The sequence below is a fragment of the Leptonotus elevatus genome, chromosome 8 (genome assembly GCF_054856555.1).
Source record: "Leptonotus elevatus isolate MCC_2025b chromosome 8, RoL_Lele_1.0, whole genome shotgun sequence".
NCBI classification, from domain to species: Eukaryota; Metazoa; Chordata; class Actinopteri; order Syngnathiformes; family Syngnathidae; genus Leptonotus; species Leptonotus elevatus.
The window spans coordinates 5807323-5826688 of record NC_141246.1 but is presented as its reverse complement, the minus strand read 5'-3'; the positions used below and the strand labels follow the sequence as shown (position 1 = coordinate 5826688).

At 39.6% G+C, this 19366-nt stretch overlaps 1 protein-coding gene across 1 annotated transcript; it reads left to right on the top strand.

The window, feature by feature from the left end:
• The first annotated feature begins 14716 nt into the window (after positions 1 to 14716).
• Positions 14717 to 18912, top strand: foxe1 (forkhead box E1). The gene is made up of 2 exons (XM_086084010.1): positions 14717 to 14885; positions 15215 to 18912. Exon 2 carries the CDS (start codon positions 15238 to 15240, stop codon positions 16306 to 16308), a length of 1071 nt encoding a protein of 356 aa, XP_085940136.1. The 5' UTR covers positions 14717 to 14885; positions 15215 to 15237; the 3' UTR covers positions 16309 to 18912.
• Positions 18913 to 19366: the final 454 nt, after the last annotated feature.

Here is a 19366-nt window from a genome sequence, read left to right as displayed (position 1 = left end):
CATGGACACAGAACCACATAGATGTGATCCATTATCACAACTCAGCTGCAACAATTACTTTTTTTTTTTTTTTTATAAATATTGTTATTATTATTATAGATGCAACTTAAAAAACACCTGTTGATGTAGTCGGTGACAAAGATGCAAGCTGATAGCCACCATGATTTATCAATCAACTTTATTCAGCAGAGTCAAAGCCCCCCCCCCCAAAAAAAACATACACAATATAACAAAAATAATAATAAATAATAAAAATAATAATAATAATAATAATTTATAAAAGGCAATCATACCAGTGATTCTACAAAGGTATGTTATTTATTGATTTATATATTTGACTAGCCGTGCATAAACAATTGGTTGCTTTTGGCTGAGCTGGAACCACAGTGGGCCAAAAAAAACAACAACAACAACAACAGGGGGGAAAAAAAACTGCGGTCACAGACGCTACCACATTTTCACTCATGCAACAATTAGCGCAACTCACCACAAAAACCGGTTCTGCAAATCATAGCTGCTATTATTTTGCATTGAGACGACATATTGTGAGTGATTTAGTACAACATGAATATACGCAATAAACTAAACCATTTTTTTTTTTAACTGTAATGAATAATAATATGCATTAACATTGGTCTGGACCAAAATATGTTGCGTTTTTATAATAGTTAATCCACCTATATTACCCAAATGATATTAATGCTGAAATGTCAAATCTACTTTTTTTTAACACTCACAAAAAAAAAGGAAAGCACAGATTATTTTATGCAAGCCTACAAGAACAGCTCAACTTCATTTGGGGTTAATTACGGGGGGGAAGCAGGTGCGTGCTGACTCCAATTTAACACAAGCACGAATGTGACAGGTTCATCCTGAACACAGACACATCCCCAGTTTTAAGAGGGTGTGCACACTTTTGCAACCACATCATTTCTGTTATTTTTAGCTCAGCGCTCAAAGAGATTAAATGAAAGAAAAATCCCGTGGTGATCTTCAGTGAAGCACGTCAAACGTAATTGAGCATTTTCTGACTGCTGCGCTTTTTACAGCAAAGTTAAAGCGGGTCAAATATGTACGAAAAAGTGAATAAAAGGCTTGACGCACACCCACGAAGCAGCTGTTGGTGGGAGCGTGCCAGCGTGTGTGTCATTACATGTTTGGCTGCAGCGTTGATACATACTTGTGCTATTCAGCAGGAAAGCCCGACTATCAACACCCCGCACAGGCGGATAATACCCCTGTCGCTCACACACGCACACGCTCATTGGACAGGACCGACCAGCCAGTACGGCAGGTCTGACGGCCTGTGATGTTGTTTTGTTTTTACGGTTTTAATTTGACACACTGGTAGCAATTGTGAAGCTATTTAACACTATGTCAACAGCACAGTGTGTTGTCCTTAATATTCCTTTTAGCTGACACAAGCTCAAAATAGTAACTGCATTTGTTTGAATTTGTTCATTATTAGCTTTGCGCCACGTCGTACACGCGTGAGGCAAACCCGTGATTGAAAAATATGGCAGCCCTATTGAAGAGTTGTCAAACGTCACTCTCTGCTGCCCCCAAGAGGCAGTTGACAGCACTACCACTTGATAATGAACGCTAATTACTATACACAAAGGTGGCAAATCCAAGTCCAGAAAGTAAAAGTTTGGCTTTGGCCCCAGGTGCTAGCTAGCTCCCATGGTGCTTCGTTTACCTGATCGGGAGTTAGCTAGCTAGGTAGGTAGCATCAGGGCTAAAGCCAAACTGTGACAAGGTTTTTACTTTCAGGTAAAAGCGTTTATAAGGTTGGAATTTGTTACTTTATAGTCAAAGGTGGCAAATCCAGGTCCAGAAAGTAAAAACCCTGCCACATTTGGCTTTAGCCCTGATGCTAGCTAGCTCACTAACAGGTAAACAAGCACCATGGGAGCTAGCTAGCATCAGGGCTAAAGCCAAACTGTTGCAAGGTTTTTACTTTCAGGTGCTAGCTAGATAGCTAGCTCCCATGGTGCTTGTTTACCTGCTAGTGAGCTAGCTAGCATGTTACTTTCTAACACGTTATCGGCACCACTGCGAAGGGTGAGCGTGATTTGAAAATGACACCAGAAAGCTATTTATATTATAAGAAAGTGCTTGTCAAATATGAACAAAATAGTATTAACTCATTCACTGCCATTGACGGCTATAGACGTCAAAAATTAATTTGAACTATTTCTATTAGTTTAAAATTGTTCACACTTTTGTTAACAAGAGCATGAAAAACTAGAATTTAAAAAAAAAGATTAACAATTTGAAAAAAAATTATTACAATTATTTTATTTAAAAAAAAGAAAAGATTATTAAAAATTAGGGGTGTTGGGTGATTAAATTTTTTTGTCGTAATTAATCGCATGACTTCACTAGTTAACTCACAATTAATCACAAATTTTATATCTGTTCTACATGTACCCCCAAAAAATAATCTAGGTTTTCATACTCTTGTTAACAAAAGTGGGATTTTTTTTTTAAACTAATAAAAATAGTTTATGAATTTATGTCGTCTATAGCCGTCAATGGCAGTGAATGAGTTAATACAAATATTATGGACAGCAAAAAGCAATAGTGCCAGCAAAAACAATTATTTACTTTTAATTCCATATCCTAGAAATAGCATTGGTTTCTTTCACTCCAACTCTGCATTTTTTTTTATTTTTTTTTTAGGTCAACGCACTGGCAGTGAAGCAGAGCGAAGGGCCCTCAAATGAGGCCAGAATGCAAAACACGAAAATGGCAGCGCATTTGGCGTGCAAATCCACCGGCCCATTCAAATGGCGCCTCGTCACTCAAAGTTGCCACACAGACAAACAATTAGATTTTGACGGGGAGAAGAAATTTGAATGACAATTCTGACGATTGTAACTTCCCACCTGCGACACTTCTTTAAATTCGTTGGATATTTTTTTCCAACTCATTTCAGTTCAGAAAAACACCCATCCATTATCCAAGCCAACTCATTTGAACGTATCCTTGAAAAAATGTTTTCCTTTTTATCTACAGATACATGTATTATTTGTATTTAAAAATGTATTAATAAAAACTTCTACCAAATCATTTTACTTATTCGCATGATGAATTGTATTTAATTTTTTAGTGTTTCAAAAATATATAATGGTACCAAAAACGTAGAGAGGAAACTTTTGAAAGAAAAGAAGAGGAGAAACGAAGAAAAAAACGATATAACGTAGATTTATAAAAACAGCTTCGATGACCTCTTACATAACATTTATTAGGTGGTACCCCTTTAAGACTGCAGCGTGTTCCCCGCTTACCATCTTTGCAGATCCACGCGGGCTGGTGGAACCTGTCTGCTTGTGGATCCTTTCACACGCATTAATCCCGGAGACGGGCGCGCCCACCGCGCGGCCTATTGTGCGGGCCATGCCTCTCTCTCCACGCTTGACAGCACCTCTGAGCTCCAAGTTTAGGACCGTGGCAGCGCAGCCCAAGCCCTGTAACCGCAAACGTGCACACTCGATGGTCCTCGGTCACAAGTCAATTAACGTCTTGTGTCTCAGACGACGCGGCTAACAGACGATGACATAAAATGTCGACAGAGACACTTAGAGAAACCCTCAAAAATTCACATAAAATAAATAAACAAATAACTATTGTTGTTCTGCCCACAGTCAAAGTGTTTAAAAAGTGTTTCATAAAAGGCAAAGAAAAAAAAGAAGTTATAATTTCTATATTGAAAATGCCATAATTCATGTTTATAATTTCGTGATAAAAAGGTCATTGTGTTTAAAACTATTTTTAAGCAGTCAACATTAATTTCCTTGTATCTTATTTTGAAGGCGTCATCAGTAACCGCAATGCCTTATGGGTAGTGAGAAGCCGCGTTTAGTCAGACGAGAGAAAACAACACGCTGGAAAAAGCCTCCCTCTGAAACCACTCGAACTAGTCATCCTGTGTTACTTTTCTTTTTCATACACCTTAAAAAAGCAATGGCTGTAAATTTAATTGTGTTTAGAAGTGTTTGGACATTCGTTTTGGAGATCGTTTTTCCTAAGCGTTTTACCTCAACGTGCTCCTTCAGAACACTACGAATTAGCATAGCAATGCAGCTAACGATCTAATTAGCATATTACAAGAATCACGAAAATGCTTTGTTTACATTGATAGTAGCTATCAAGCTCATGCTACAGTTGTTCAATGTAAGCTGTCAAGAAGACTGTAATAAAGGAGCAAGACGCTCAGACGCTTCCTGGCTCCTGAATATTGAGTTTGGCTTGCTGTTGATCCAACACGTAGTGATAACAGTACAATTGTCTATTTAATATGATGAGTGAAACGCATTTTGATAGTAAAGATTGAAAGGTATATTATATGGAGGATTTTGATTTTGGTCAGCTACAACATTAAAGGTTTGGGGAGTCAAGTAAAAAGAAAGAAAATACTCAACCAACTTAAAGCGCTAAAGTACGGTGGCCCTGAAGTGCAAAACGCAAAAACAAAAAAGTGAACACATCTGCAAACCAAAAAACACAAACAAATCACAACTGCAAACAAAAACAAAATGTAATCGCAAACACAAAATACGAACCAAAACATAACGCAAACAAAACAAAAAGCTAACACAAAATAAGAACCAAGACAAAAAGTAAGCGCAAACACAAATCCCCCCCCCAAAAAAAAAAAACAAACACAAAAAGGTAAGCACCCAAACACAAAACCCTGAAACACATAAAAAAAATGATGAAACAACAACATTTCGCTAACGGAAGTGCTGTTTGCGTGAAATTGCAGAAGCGTTCATTCCAACAGCCTCTCTTCTCCCCAAAAAGTCTTGCCAAATCACTTCTAAACGTCTCAAATAATTTATCATTGTTTGTCTTGTACAATTTTGGAACCCGAGGGGTGAGAGTAACTCCTACGTATTTTAAAACCCTGAGTAGTGGTCCGAAAAGACACCATGACTGACACCATCATTGCTTCTCATTTATTAAAATTTACTTTAGAACCCGACACTAGACCATAGTCGTTGAGATTTTGTACAAGAGCTGGAATCGAGAAAGTTTTCAATAAATAGCAATATATCGTCGGGGCTATTTTATGTTGGCGACTCCCCTCACCGATGCTTTGTGCGAGAGGCACAAGGCTAAGCGCAAACAAAACTGGTGAAAGTGCATCCCCCCTCCTGCCTCGTACCCCGACCCACTTCAAAAAAAAAAAAATCAGAACAGTGCCCATTAACCCTAACTCTCGAAATAAAGTCGGATTTGTATCCGGCTGCGTAATTGCGAGATTCGTATGCTCTCCCGTTTGAGTGGCTGACTGACTGCTTGGCACGCACAAGACGCGGCTTGCGTTTGGCTTTTTGACCTAAGTACACATAATCCGCCCGTGTCAGTGATTGAGGAGGTACAAATCCCTTTGGTAAAAGACACACAGGTGGCAGTGAAAAGGAAGCGCATACCTCTCTCCGCGCGCGTTGCCATCCTGCCACTCGGCTGAATGCGAGCGGCTGCGGGGAAAGCATCGCTCCAAAAAATGCGAGGCGGTGAATGCGACTGAAAAAAGCTCAATAATTATTTCTAATCCCGTTAAGAGATGTGATTCATTGCGGATAAATCACATTTTTGGACTATGGAAGTGAATCATAATGTCTTGGGGAAGCAGCATCCATTTTCTACACGGTTGACGGGATAAATCTGGAACTTTGTTCAGACACAACAACGAAGCGTAGCAGGAAAACAACACTGTCCCTACTGTTCTGTTCTGGGGCTGCTTTGCTACATATGATACGGGGTGTCTTGAAGTTGTGCAGGCTACGATGAAATCGCAAGACTAATAGAGAGAAATGTGCCGCCGAGTGTTAGAAAGCTTACCAAAATTCCTGCTGAGTGTTGCAGAATTTAACCCATTCACTCCCAGCCATTTTCACTGAAGCAACCCCCTTCGCTCCCGGCTGGTTTACTGGATTTTGACTGATCTTGCCAGGCCCACAGAATATTGTGTTCTATTGCTATAAAAACATGGGACCTACCAAAATAAAAGATCAGGAAAAAGTCTATTTAGAGCCTTTTTGCAACATGGCCGTGGTTGATCTCTTATACTCTGCTGCTACCTGCTGGCCGTTTTTGTAATAACTACCATTGCTTTAAATATTCTCTTCAGTTCAGAGGCTATGCTCTAGCATAAAAAAATATATAAATATGTTTAGTACGCACTTAGGATATTTTCAACCTTAATAATGTAGTAGGTGGGTTTTAGCTAAAAAAACAACGCAATGCGCGTGTCCTCATGGGAAATGTGGTCTTCCTTAAGGCATAACAACACCACTTTTGTCCATGTGGTGCCGCCATAATCAATATAAACTGAAAGTTCCTTAGTGTTGCTTTAACTATCTTGCTAATTATCACTAATCCTGTTTATCCCCATGATAAACAGGCATTTTTCAGAATAAGGAAATGAAAAGGCAAAAATCCGCTCACATAACCGAAGAGCCTGAACATCAGGTCGTCACAATGCGCGCGGAGGTGAGCCGGGGTCTTTCGCGCAGGTGCTATGGAGGAGTGTGACAGGTGAAAAAACACGAGCATGCGGACGGCGGATCTGGCTGGAAGCCGCCTGAGTGCTCGTGTCTTCCTGCTCGCCAGGCGGAGGATTTAGGCGGCGCTGAAAGCTTGTCAGGAGCGACAGACGCACAAAAGCCGCCTTGTGCGCCGGTCAACGGCGGTTACGTGGAAAGCGGCACTTAGGTTAAGTTCACAAGAGCTGAGGAGTGAAGGATTTGCTTTAGTGGGATCAAATCGCTGTACGCGCTTGGTGGAGACGCATTAATGCAGGTTTTATCGTGAATAAAGTTAAATGTTAAAGCAGTGAGTCAATCGGAAATGGTGTTCCACAGGGTTCAGTTCCGGGGCCTGTGCTGTTTTCATTCCATCTACTGCCTCTGGGTTCCATTTTAAAAAAAAGCTACATTTAGGGTTAGTCTTTTTAGGCCATAGAGTTACGAATGACAGATCAAAATTTTCAATGATTGACGTCCTCGCGCATTACGCAACTCCTGACGACGTCAACACAACGTGGAGTCCTTGCAAACGTGACACTACTTCGCAAAGGGACGGGCCATCTGACAGACAGCAGATGCGTCGAGATAACTGAAAGTCGCCTGACAAAGTAGAACAAAAGTGCAGCTCGGGTCCGAACGCGAAAAGGGGGCGGCGGCCCTTTTGGGCCGAGCCAGGTGCCAGGTGTTGACACATGGACGCAACTGAAACGGTCGCTGTGACATTTGCAACCAGGCGTGAGCGTCACGGCGAGTGACTTCCACAAAATGGTCGTGAGTCATTCGGAGAAAAACCTGAACTGCAACCGACTGCGAATGACAAACTCACGCGGGGAGAATGTGATTGTCGATCTGATAACGTTCTGGAGAAGCAACATCGTTACAATGTGGAATAAATGAAAAAAGTGAATCCAGTTCAGTGGGTTTTGCTTACTCGCTCATCGTGTGCTTCACAAATGTATGAGACCACAACCAATTGTAAGAAATAGTATTGGTAATAATTAAAATATTAACTTTTTTTTATTATTTGTTTTTCCTGTAATAGTTTATACACAATACAAAAGTGAATTATGGTCACGCTAAAAAGACAAAAATGTTAGCTTAAGAGTTAAGTTTGTCAACCCCAAAATTTTGGTAATAATAATGATAATAATAATAAAAAAGCACGACATCCAATCCACCCGCTTTTATCCATCTCAGGGGTCGGCCATTTTGCCACTTGCTGAAAATGACATCACAGTTTCTCTGGGCTTGGGTAATGACCAATCACGGCTCAGCTTCAGAAAACAGGTGAGCCGTGATTAGTTATGTCGGTTGTTAAGAAAATTTGGGGTTGACTTTAAGGAGTAAAAGTGAATATTTTCAAGTTGTTTATTTTTAGTCATAATAGTACAAGAATAGTTTTTATAAAAAAAATTGTTGTCAGAATTGTATTAGAATAAAGTCATATATTTTCAAGATAATTAATAATAATAATTTTAAGATATAAGTCATATTTTTGACAAAAGTCATTAACTTTAGAGATGAGGTCATATTTTCATAATCAATGTTGCAATATGACAAGAATAAAAATGGGTATTTTGTAGATAAAAATAAGAGATTTAAGACAATTTAACAAGAACGAAGCCATCAATTTAAGATAAAAGTTAGTTTAGTGTGTTCAATTGAACGTAGGTTGAAAAGGTTTCGTAAATCTTTGTATTCTCTTTTTTTTTTTTTTTCTTTCTCCGTTTCCAACCACGCCGCGACTCGATTGGAAGCGGCGTTTGAAAATGGCGATTTAACGGCAGGCCGTGTGTGGGCTTCTTCAGTTATGTAAACTGGCCTGGGATGGAAGCAAGTCAACCGTCAGACTTTGCATCTGCAACAAGACCTTGCAGCTGCGAATGCAAACGCACGCGGGTACGCGCGCACTCACGCGCACTTCAGACAAAACTGCAACATTTACCAACCGACCCAATGTTAAGAATTAGGCCCCAATGCGCATAATGTATGATAAGAAACATTTGTTACATGGCGATAAGTTCAATTGTTGGTTTATAAGGGTTATCACGTTTCACCTTTTTTTTTATGATGGCATCATCAAAAACAACAACAACGAGGTCAAAGATTAAGCTAAACACAACACAACAAACCTGTGCCTAATCAGCATCTTGATATTCCGCACCTGTGATGTGAATGCATCATCTCGGCGAAGGAGAAATGCTCACCAACACAGATTTGACAATATTATATGATATACGTATATAGCAGTTAAGCATCGCGGCAGCTGCGAGTCTATGTCCGTCCGTCCGTCCGTCACATGGTCCAAATGCAAGTGTTGACATTCAAATGTCTCATTTGTTTGCCTTTGTTTGCTTAGACAGCATTTCTCGCCGGGACCAAGTCAAAAGAGCAGCACGGGACAGAATCGCCCCAACCCCGCCGTGAAGTCGCCATTTGCGTTTCCTGACCCCCCCAGCTAATTTTTTCTTCCAGCTTGCTTGACTGAAGCCAAGAGCTCTTCATGAAGAAGACCTCATCACGCTGACAAATGCCAAAGACGATCCTAAACTAGAATCGAGAACTGGCCCGGGCTTGTCCGCAATTATCCTTTAGTTATGCTGACACTTATTGATGTGGGCCTTTACAGCATGCACGGTCAATTGAGACATGTATGATACTTACGGAATTTAACTATCTATCTATCTATTTGGGGTGCGAATCTTTGAATGTCTCACGATTCGATTCCGATCTTTGGGTCTGCGATTCGATTCAGAATCAATTTTCGATTAAGAACGAGTTTTTTAATTCGAAATGATTTGATTGACAATGATTTTTGCTTCAATCTATGGATGTGCAAGGAATTGTAATGATCTACTCCAGTCTGACTCGCTAATGCTAATTAGCGCGCTACTCGCGGCACTTTTATCACTCAAAAGAACGGCTGCACACTGCAAAAAAACAACTTTTATTGGAATAACTTGATCGTGACTTTTTCCTTCTACTCTCTAATGTGGCTACAACTTAACAGTGTATTAGACCGCGTGGAACCACACTGCCCCTCGGTGGCCAAACCGGGTACAACATGAACAGCGCTCCAAATAAAGGCACACACAGACAAAGGCAAGACAGTATAAAATAATTTAAATAAAATCGATTTTGGGACATTTTAAATTGATTCTGAATTGTACTAAATGAGAATCGATTTTTTGGGCACACCCTTACTGTATACTGACTACTTTAAATTATAGAAATTCTATTAGAATAAGGTCATACACTTTTTTTTTAGATAAAAAGTTGAATAGTTTTCAGACTTGTCATTAACTTTTAGAGATGTCATATTGTCATGATTAAAAATGTATTGAAAATAAAATGTAAAAAAAATTATGACAAGAATAAAAATGCATTTTTTAGGAAAAAATTGTGAAATTTATTACAATTTTATGATAATGAAGCCATATATTTTAAATAAAGACTTAAAAAAATAATAATAATGTGGACTCATCAGACCACCGCAAAATTCCCATTTTGTTTTCTTCTCAGAAGATCTGCAATTAAAAGGCTGTTCCAGGTTAAACATATAATAATTACCCTTTTAAACTAGCTTTATTGATTAAAATGGATAAGTCAATTAAAAAAAATTCAGTACCTTTTTTTTTAGCTTTGTTTTTATTTAATTATTGCATTGTCGCATTATTTTTTTCGTATTTTATTTTAATTTTCTAATAAAATTCAATGCATGCAAAAAGTGTAACTGGACGGATAAGATGAATACAAAACCATTATAAATAAAATAAACATTTATTAAAAATGTGATGTTTTTGTCTACTATTATATTGTGGCGGCTGTTGCCACTGTAATAGCATTTGCAACAAAATGACTTAATAAAATATTTGTTTCCTTTTTTGCTAAATGAAAAGACGGAGGAAACAACGTCAAAATATCTGAAAACTAACAAAGCGCGACGCCTTCCATACAAGCATAACAATGCACGTCTATCATACTTCTCATATAATAATAGCAGCAGGACACGCTGTTGACGACCTCCCAGTGGTGCCAATTCATATTTTAATGCGGGCAGCACAGAGCAGGAGATAAAGAGGCTCATGGACAAATATCAAGTGTACACATTGTACGTCCGCCAAATGCTGATGCATGAGCAAACTATGGCAAATATGAGCATGAGCGAGCTGGGAAATGAGTCAGCGTCAATTGTTCGCTGCCACCGAGCATAAGAAGCCGTCTTAGGGCCGAGGGTGAGGCCGACCCGCAAAAAAAAAAAAAAAAAAAAACGGCTGTCAAAGGGCTGTCAAACGGCTAAGTAAGCACACAATCAAACGCGTATTATGGCAGAATATTCCAAATGTTTACACGCGGATTAAGGAAACACAAACCTGTTATTGGTGTGAAATGTCCATTTGGGGTTGTTTAGACTGCGCCATTGTGCTGATAATTGTGTGTACGTTTGGCCATTGGTTATCATATGCATATGGATAGTGGTTGTCAAACATCTACATCAAGTGGCACCAAAAAAAATAAAATAAAAATACTTAGCTCTCCAAGCGCCACCATCATGACAAACATTAAAATGCAGTAGCATAGGAGGGATAGTCAAAAACGACTTTACGGTAACAAAAATGAACAAAATAAAAGTAAAATTGGGAAAACATTTTTGGAAATGAAATAAAGTGAAAAGGCGAATGTTGCCTTATCATATTTATATTGATTTATTTGAACGCAACCAAGACACAAGGAAATATATACAATGCTATTGTCGCCATTGTTTTCATTATTGCTTATGTACTTTTATAACATGTCAAATAATTGTAACATTATTTAAATTTAGGGGTGTCAGGCAATTCAAATTTGTAATTGTAATTAATCGCATGACTTCAATAGTTAACTCCTGATTAATCGCAAATGTTATATCTGTTCTAAATGAACAATCAAATATTATTTTCTAAGTTTTCATACTCGTTAACTTAAAGTGAAAAAAATATTAAGAGAAATATGGCTGCATCTTTTAGTCATTGATACAGTTATTTTATAATAATTTATAAAATTGAGTTAAGATTAAAGTGTGATATTGATTTGTGTTGGTCATTTTTCTGCCACTAGATGGCATAATTACATTTGCTCAGCTCAGTACATTTTTGTAACTTTTGAAATTTTGCTAATTTTTAAAATTGTAAAATTAAACTTAACCCCAGTCTCCAAAAATATATGCATTATTGTTAAATTTATTACTGCTATGTTTTGACGTGGACGTATCTGCTGCGTTGCGACTAGAATTCCCCCAGTACATGTTTTCCAAATAATTTTTTTTTACTGCCATCAAAGGAACTTTAAATCAACTCAAAATGAAAGCACTAATTTCGACACCCCTATGATTTATTCATTTACAGTAAATGCATTAATTGGACATCCATCACGAGAGTCTTTGAGGTCGGGAAACAATGATGTTGATATTGTATCGTCTATTTGGACGACATACCCGTCAAGGAGGACCCCGGCCCGAACGACTGAACCTTTCATCGGCGGCTAACCGGGCCGGCGTTCTCTCAGCGTGCGCTCGCCCAAACTTGCGGCGGCGGCGTTGAGAGGTTGGGAGTGTTTGGGGCCGTGTTCCTCGCTGTTTGTTTTAGGGATTAAGGCAGTGAAGCCCATCCTAGTTGGGTCCAAATAGTTACGCTCAGTCAATACATTTACACGCACAAAGATAAAAGGAGCAACTACAGTGAATCCTCGCTATATCGATTTTTACGTGATGGTTTTGATTATTTTATTTATGTTTTTACAATATAGCCTACATAGATGCTAATTACCATTAGCCTATCTTTGGCATTTTGTATTATATGTTAGCATTAAGATAGCAGACTTACATACCGTAGCTTGGTTGAACATTTCAGTGCGTAAATAATTTCATTTAATTATTATTATTTTTTTTTTGGTTTATACACGCAAAAAACAGTTTGCGTAAAAAATAACACAATTTGGAATAAAAACAGACCAATCCACTACTTGGGACCAAATTACAAAATTGACCAAGGTAGTGGATCGGTCTATTATTATTATTTTTTACTCAAATTTGATTATTTTGACCCAACTTTTTTCTTTTTTTCTAGAGTGTATGTTAGTTTTACAGTACACGTTTTTCATCCATTTGACCAGGATTATTATTTTTTTTTATTCTTGAATATTTTATATTGTTGACAAACGTGCTCCACACTTCATCACATTTATCAGTATAGTGAAAATGAGTGGAGTGAATATTACTATGTAAGTCAACTTTCAATGTGTGTCAATGTTCTACTTTTTCTACTAAATATTCAAGCTTGTGTACAAGTAAAAAAAAAAAAAAAGAAAGAAAAAAATTATAGTCTGGAGCTGTTATACAGTACAGTGCATAATGTACTGTGGCATTATGACAAAGAAAATCCACATTTCCACATCGAGCGAATGTATTTCCCACAAAAAAAAAATATTCCCGATTAAATTTTTAAAAATTACAGAAAATGTTATTGTTATATTATTTTAAATTACAAAAAATATTATGTCTGATGTTTGGTTGGATAGTTTACATGACAAACTGTAATAAGTTGCTTCATTTTTTTTTTCCTTTAGGGTAATGAGGCACAAGTTTAATGAAGTCGTAATTTTGCAAGAATGGTGTTTAAATGTGAAAAACACTATTACATAAATAAATTCATAAAAATATAGATAAATTCATGCTTGCATGTGAATGTTACGAGAAAGAATGCTCACAGAGCCCGCTTTCACAAAAGCTTTTCCCCAGCCACTGTTAGGCTAGTAGTGGCTCAGGACATTAAAGAAGGAAAACTTTCTCTTCTAAAATAGGTTTTAGTACTTACTCGTGTCACGGTACTGGAATTTGTATATTAGTATTTATTAATTTTATTCTATTTTTATCATTATTATTTCTTAGTTACTTGACTCAGGGTTATGTACAAGAATTCCGACGTACTTGTTTTTTTTTTTAAACCTGGTTTTGACTTGTACATGTGGCAATAAAACTCTTTTCGATTCTAAGAAATTAAAGTCAACCAATTCCTTAATATAATATTACCCAGAAGAAAGTTTCAATATTTGCAAAACATGCAAAAACTCTTCATATTACATATATCAAATAGTAAATTATGAATGTTTTTTAAATGCTTAAAAATCTCATGAAGTGTCTGAATTGAACTCTGGGATGATCATAAACGAGCGATCTGTGATAAGTTGGTGGCCTGAATTTTGCATGCTGAATTGTCAGGTTGAAAAAACGCAAATCCTTTCCATCTCTCAAATGCAGCTGCCTCGTTTCAGCGCGGGGGTCAAAGCAAACACTGGAAGCCGCGTAGAACAACAACACGCGGCGTAACTCACCGTTAAAGAGGCCATTTAGGCCCGCGGCTTCCAAACAACGTGGACCATTTTTGAAAATAAACTGAGGTTGACTTCAATGGCGAATTTGCATATCAAGAGGAATTAAAGTTGTGGTGACGAATGGACGGATCCTCTAAATAATCAAACTGACACCACCAAGCTCTACCCCGTTTTATGACGTAAGCAAAAAAAAATTCACAATTTCTGTTTACGATAGCTGCGCCCTCATTTCGGTGAACTTCTTCCAAAATGGCCGCTTTAAACCAAAATGGCCAACCTCTAGTTCAGTTTGGGGCAGGGATATCCCAATATGACAGACACATTCACCAAATGTGTCCATTGGTGAAAATGCTAATTGGGGCCATTTTTTCCCCCTAATTTCTCGTACCCCTTCTTAATGAATAATTCTCTCCAACGGGGAAGCTTTGGCAGAGTACAATTTTCACTCGGAATGAATCTGACTTACTGCCAGAAATGCCGACCAAAGTCTGAGACTGACGTCAATAGCCTACCGTAACATTGAGGCTAATTCTGTTAGCCTGTTTTGCGATGACAGTTAGCGTTAAGATGGACATTCGCAAGACAAAGTTTTTGTGTATTTGGTGAAACGCACAACACGCAATGCTCTTTGTTTTATGGTGCGCAAACATTGACAACTTGACAAAGGTTTCTACGACTCACTGGAAGACATTTCAAGATACGCATACATCATTTGTTGATGTAGACTCGACAAAAAGGCATGTGATGCTCGCAACAAGGAGGTGTGGCCCCTCAGGTACGAGCGGCCGGAGGTAATCTCTCCCAGGGAGCACTGTGACTCACTCTCAAACACGCCTCAGACGCCACGCATGGAAGACGCGCTTCTCACCCCTTCCACCTAACCTCAGAAGCCGCGGGTGGGAACGAGCTCGAATGCGCCAGGATCCCGCCGCCGGGAAAGTCCAACTCGTTTGATTGCGCTGGATTTGGACGCAGACCGTGAGTTGCTGTCAAAAGATTATGTCTTGATGTGTTTGACTGGGGTTATTATCAAGATTGGAACCCGCGTCTACTGCAGGTTCATCGTGCGATTTAAAAAAAAAAAAACTGGCAGGTCTGATTTGCAGTAGTCTCAATTTCCGTTCACTTCTGTATGATTTCCACAACAAGGGGTTGAGTTGAAAAAGTTATTTGGCAGTATCTTAACACAACGTTATGTTAACCTTCGAAAAATGACAGCCTCTAATCTTGGAACAAAGAAAATCTTGAATCTTGGAACTCCGGTAGGTTTCAGTCGTAGGTTTAACTTGTGATTTCTCCATTTGTAGGCCTTCTCGAGGAGCCAAAGAAAATGCCGGTGGTCAAAGTGGAGAAAGACCCCGCGGCGGAGGTTTCCTCAGCATCCCCCGACCCTCTGGAGGACCAGCCCCGGGGTCGACGCAGAAAAAGACCCCTGCAGCGAGGCAAGCCGCCCTACAGCTACATCGCCCTCATCTCCATGGCCATCGCCAACTCCCCGGACCGCAAGCTGACGCTGGGCGGCATCTACAAGTTCATCACGGAGCGTTTCCCCTTCTACCGGGACAACTCAAAGAAGTGGCAGAACTCCATCCGTCACAACTTGACGCTCAACGACTGCTTCATCAAGATCCCCCGGGAGCCAGGACGTCCGGGGAAGGGCAACTACTGGGCCTTGGACCCCAACGCCGAGGACATGTTCGAGAGCGGCAGCTTCCTGAGGCGCAGGAAGCGCTTCAAGCGATGCGACCTGAGCACCTACGCCTCGTATGCGCACGAGAACCCGGTTTTCGCGCCGATGCAGATCGCCAGGTCGGCGGCGTACTCCAACCCGGTGTACCCGAACATGACCGTCAGCCCGTCCTACGGGCAGCAGCTGCCTTCGGCCTACTATCCCTCCCCGTCGCCCCCCGGCTTCGGCTCGGCTCAGACTCGCATGTTCAGCATCAACAATCTAATCGGACCTCCGGCCGGCGTTCTGGGATCTCAGGGGCCGGACGGGATGCAGCAGCCCGGCCGCAGCTTTACCCCCGAGGGGATCTCCAACGGATCCAGCCATTGTAGTCTGCCGCAGGTTTTCCAGAGCCAGGCGTGCGGAGGGGCCGCCCAGCCCCGCTCCACCGCCTCCGTGCACCCGGGGTTCGCCTATTCCGGACCGAGCGGCCACCCGCACCCGCACCACCACCACCACGCCGCCCCCCAAGGCGCCTACGGACAAGGTCACAGCCAGGTGTACGCCGCATCCAGTCGTCTGGCCTCGTCAGGGGAGACGGCGGACCCCTACGGCAGGGTCTCGCCAGTGCAGCTGGGGTCTTTCTCACATTACAACAACGTCAATGCAGGGGGTTACCTGCGGCACCCGCCCTACACCGGGAACATGGACAGGTTTGTGTCTGCTATCTAATGGCTGACATTATCGCGCCCTGTAAAGGTGCGACTTGACACCCTTTTTTTTCTAGCACCTTTTCACACTAAACTGCCCTCATCTTTATTGTTGAAGATATTCGACTAGGACATTACAAAACTTTTTCTTCCGAGAGTCACATAGAGGAATATTGAAGGACCCAAGGGCCCCTTTGACATTGTTCATCTAATTTATTTGACAAGCTAAAACCAATCCATTAGTATAGGTCAGGGGTACTTCGGTCCTTGAGGGCCACAATTCTGCATGTTTTAGCCCTCCTCCAACACATCAGATTCAAATGATCAGGATCATTATATGGCTTCTGCAGAGGTTTGCTGATTAGCTGATCATTTGAAAAAGGTGTGTTGGTGGAGGGAAACATGTAACATGCAGGATGGGGCCCTCGAGGACCTGGTGCAGGTAAAGATATGCTAAGGAATTTGATAATATTTTACATATTTAAGTATTTAAACTTTTATCTGGGATGGTCAACTGTGGCCCCTGACCACATTCTGAGTGTTCCCTTGATTAATCTAATCTCCACCCCAAAAATGATTTTGTTTTTTACAAACCTAAAAACTATTTTCAATAAAACGCTGATAAACATTCAGTAGCACTGATGAAGAATTGTTCATATACGTTGCCATTTGATAAAGCAAAAAGTCCAAATTATTTTAGAATTTGGGGTGGCCCGCGGCCCTGTATTCCACTAGAATAGATCCGCCCCTGTACGGAGGAGCAGCAGAATCACATCTCCACCCTGACATAAAATTTAAAAAAAAAAACTTCCTAAAAGTCAAAAGTAAAGAAAGTAGAGCAAACAATGGCACGTCACGTTATTTGCTGCTGTAATTGAATTATCTTCATTCGTCGAGACGTTACTATTTTTGGGGGGGGAAATAGTTTGACTGGATTTTTGCTAATCTGAAAAAAACTCGATATAAAACAGCGTGAACACGTTTCAGCGGTAGGCCTTGACTTTGATCTTTTAAGGCAGTAAGTTTTGTTTTCTGTCTACCGAATTCAGTTGGATGCGGTTCACTGTCATACTCCAGTACACCCAAACACTGAGAGCGACTTGTGGCACATATTTCTTTATGCATTCCTGAGGACAGAATAAGGCCGTGATTCATCACCTTAACCTGACAACTTTTTTTCCCTTGTTGGTCATAGTGAGTTGTACAGAGAACATGTCCTCTGCACGGTGCGCAAGTGTATATAATAATTTTGTCTGCTTGTGAGCGTCTCGACGGACAACGTTTTGATTCTGTTTAACCCTTAAGAGGTCCTTCAAATAGCCTCCCTTTCATTTGTCAATAGCCACAAATATTGTCCGCTTCCCAAATTTTTTTGGGCCAGAAATATACATATTAAATATCAATTATTTTTGTATTAGATACAACATCCCACTTGAGGGACTCGTGTAAAAATAGCTGCATGACCAAAATGACATACGGGCATAAAGGACCGTCTTGTATGTGGCTAAAGCACAACAAGTGTCCTTTTAATTTAATTCTGTTTAAAATGACTAAATGTGTTAAAAGTACTTCATCCCAAAATGTTATCTTCAACCCGATATTAATTGAATACAATTATTACTATTTTTATAACTAATTAAGAGACAAAACTTATGAAGCTAGAAATCACAGATGAAAACACGTTCTTTTTTTTTTTCAACATATAAACTATTAGCCAACATCGATAGTGACACACGTACCATAAAAAGGTAAAAAAAAAATTGCTGCATGCTATAAATAATAACAAAGAAACATCATCTTGAGGACAAATTAAAAAACACCATCATTCCAAATTGAAACATTGAAGGATTGTGTTCGGATAGCTTTATAAAAAATAATAATGTGCGATTATAAGTAACATTACCGATGAAGATTTTTTTTCCATGAAAAGCACATATGTTATTTCTTGTATAGATTTGCCTTTTCAAGGTACAGAAATATTAATATATTTTTATAACTATTCTAAAATATTTTTTTCTAGCTAATTGGAACTATACTGAATTAACCTGCTGTCCAACACTCATAGCCACACGCTTATTTCAGTACATGAGTAAAAGGGTTTAAATTTATGCTTTGAATGTGGAAAAATAGCGCTGTTGATGTGACGAAAGTGCAAAATGAAATGTTAACAAAGAACCAGTTTAGTTTATGTTATGATGGAAGCAAAATATGCTTTTCCAATGGGAATTTTTTTGTTAAGAGTAAATGGGTTAATTTTTGGCTAGCAGAGGCAAATGTAAGGTACAGAATTTGTTTTTTTTTTTATTGTAAAGAATATAGCCTGGAAAATTCATCCTACATTCATTCAACAGTCAAAAAGAAAAGAAAAAAAGCCTCAAAATGTCCCTGGGATCTTTTAAGGGTTAATAATGTTTTATTGTCATTAAGTTATTGGGCTTGATGGTCAAATGCTTTGCAATAAGTGGCTTGTATGAAGAACGTCGCATTTGTGGTCTTGCAAAAAAAAAAAAAAAAAAAAAAAAGGACAATACTGTATTGCTATTTTGGTAATTGTATAACATTTCTTTAAGAGTAAAACATCGAAATTAAAGTGGACTATTCCTAAAGGCATTTTCTCTGCTGTCTGCGCTGCTTTCTTTGCCGTTTCAGTCCAGCTGCTTTTGAAGCAGTGTCTGGGGCCAGGGCTTTTGGACCCGCCTCAACACTTAAGATTCGGCTAATCTGCTCAAGCCATGCAATGATTTGTAACGCGATAATTCAGCCAAGGAAAGAGTTGAGCAGCAACAGTGGCAGTAGCTGTGTCTCCGTCTCAACCCAGACAAGATGAGACCTGAAATGAAGCAGTTCATTAGCGTGAGACACTTGATTGCGTGCCTCGGAAAGAAGTCGTCGTGACAGACGGGGCTGAATTGGGATTTTCCAACTGTGGAGTGCAATGGAATCTTACAGTTTAAACATGTGGTTATTATGCATTTTGGTGGTTCTCAAACTGTGGACCCCCCCCCCCCCCCCCAGACCTTCAGAGGTCCATGAGCTATCGGTTTCAGGGGCCCGCAAAATAATTAGCAGTTTATATTATT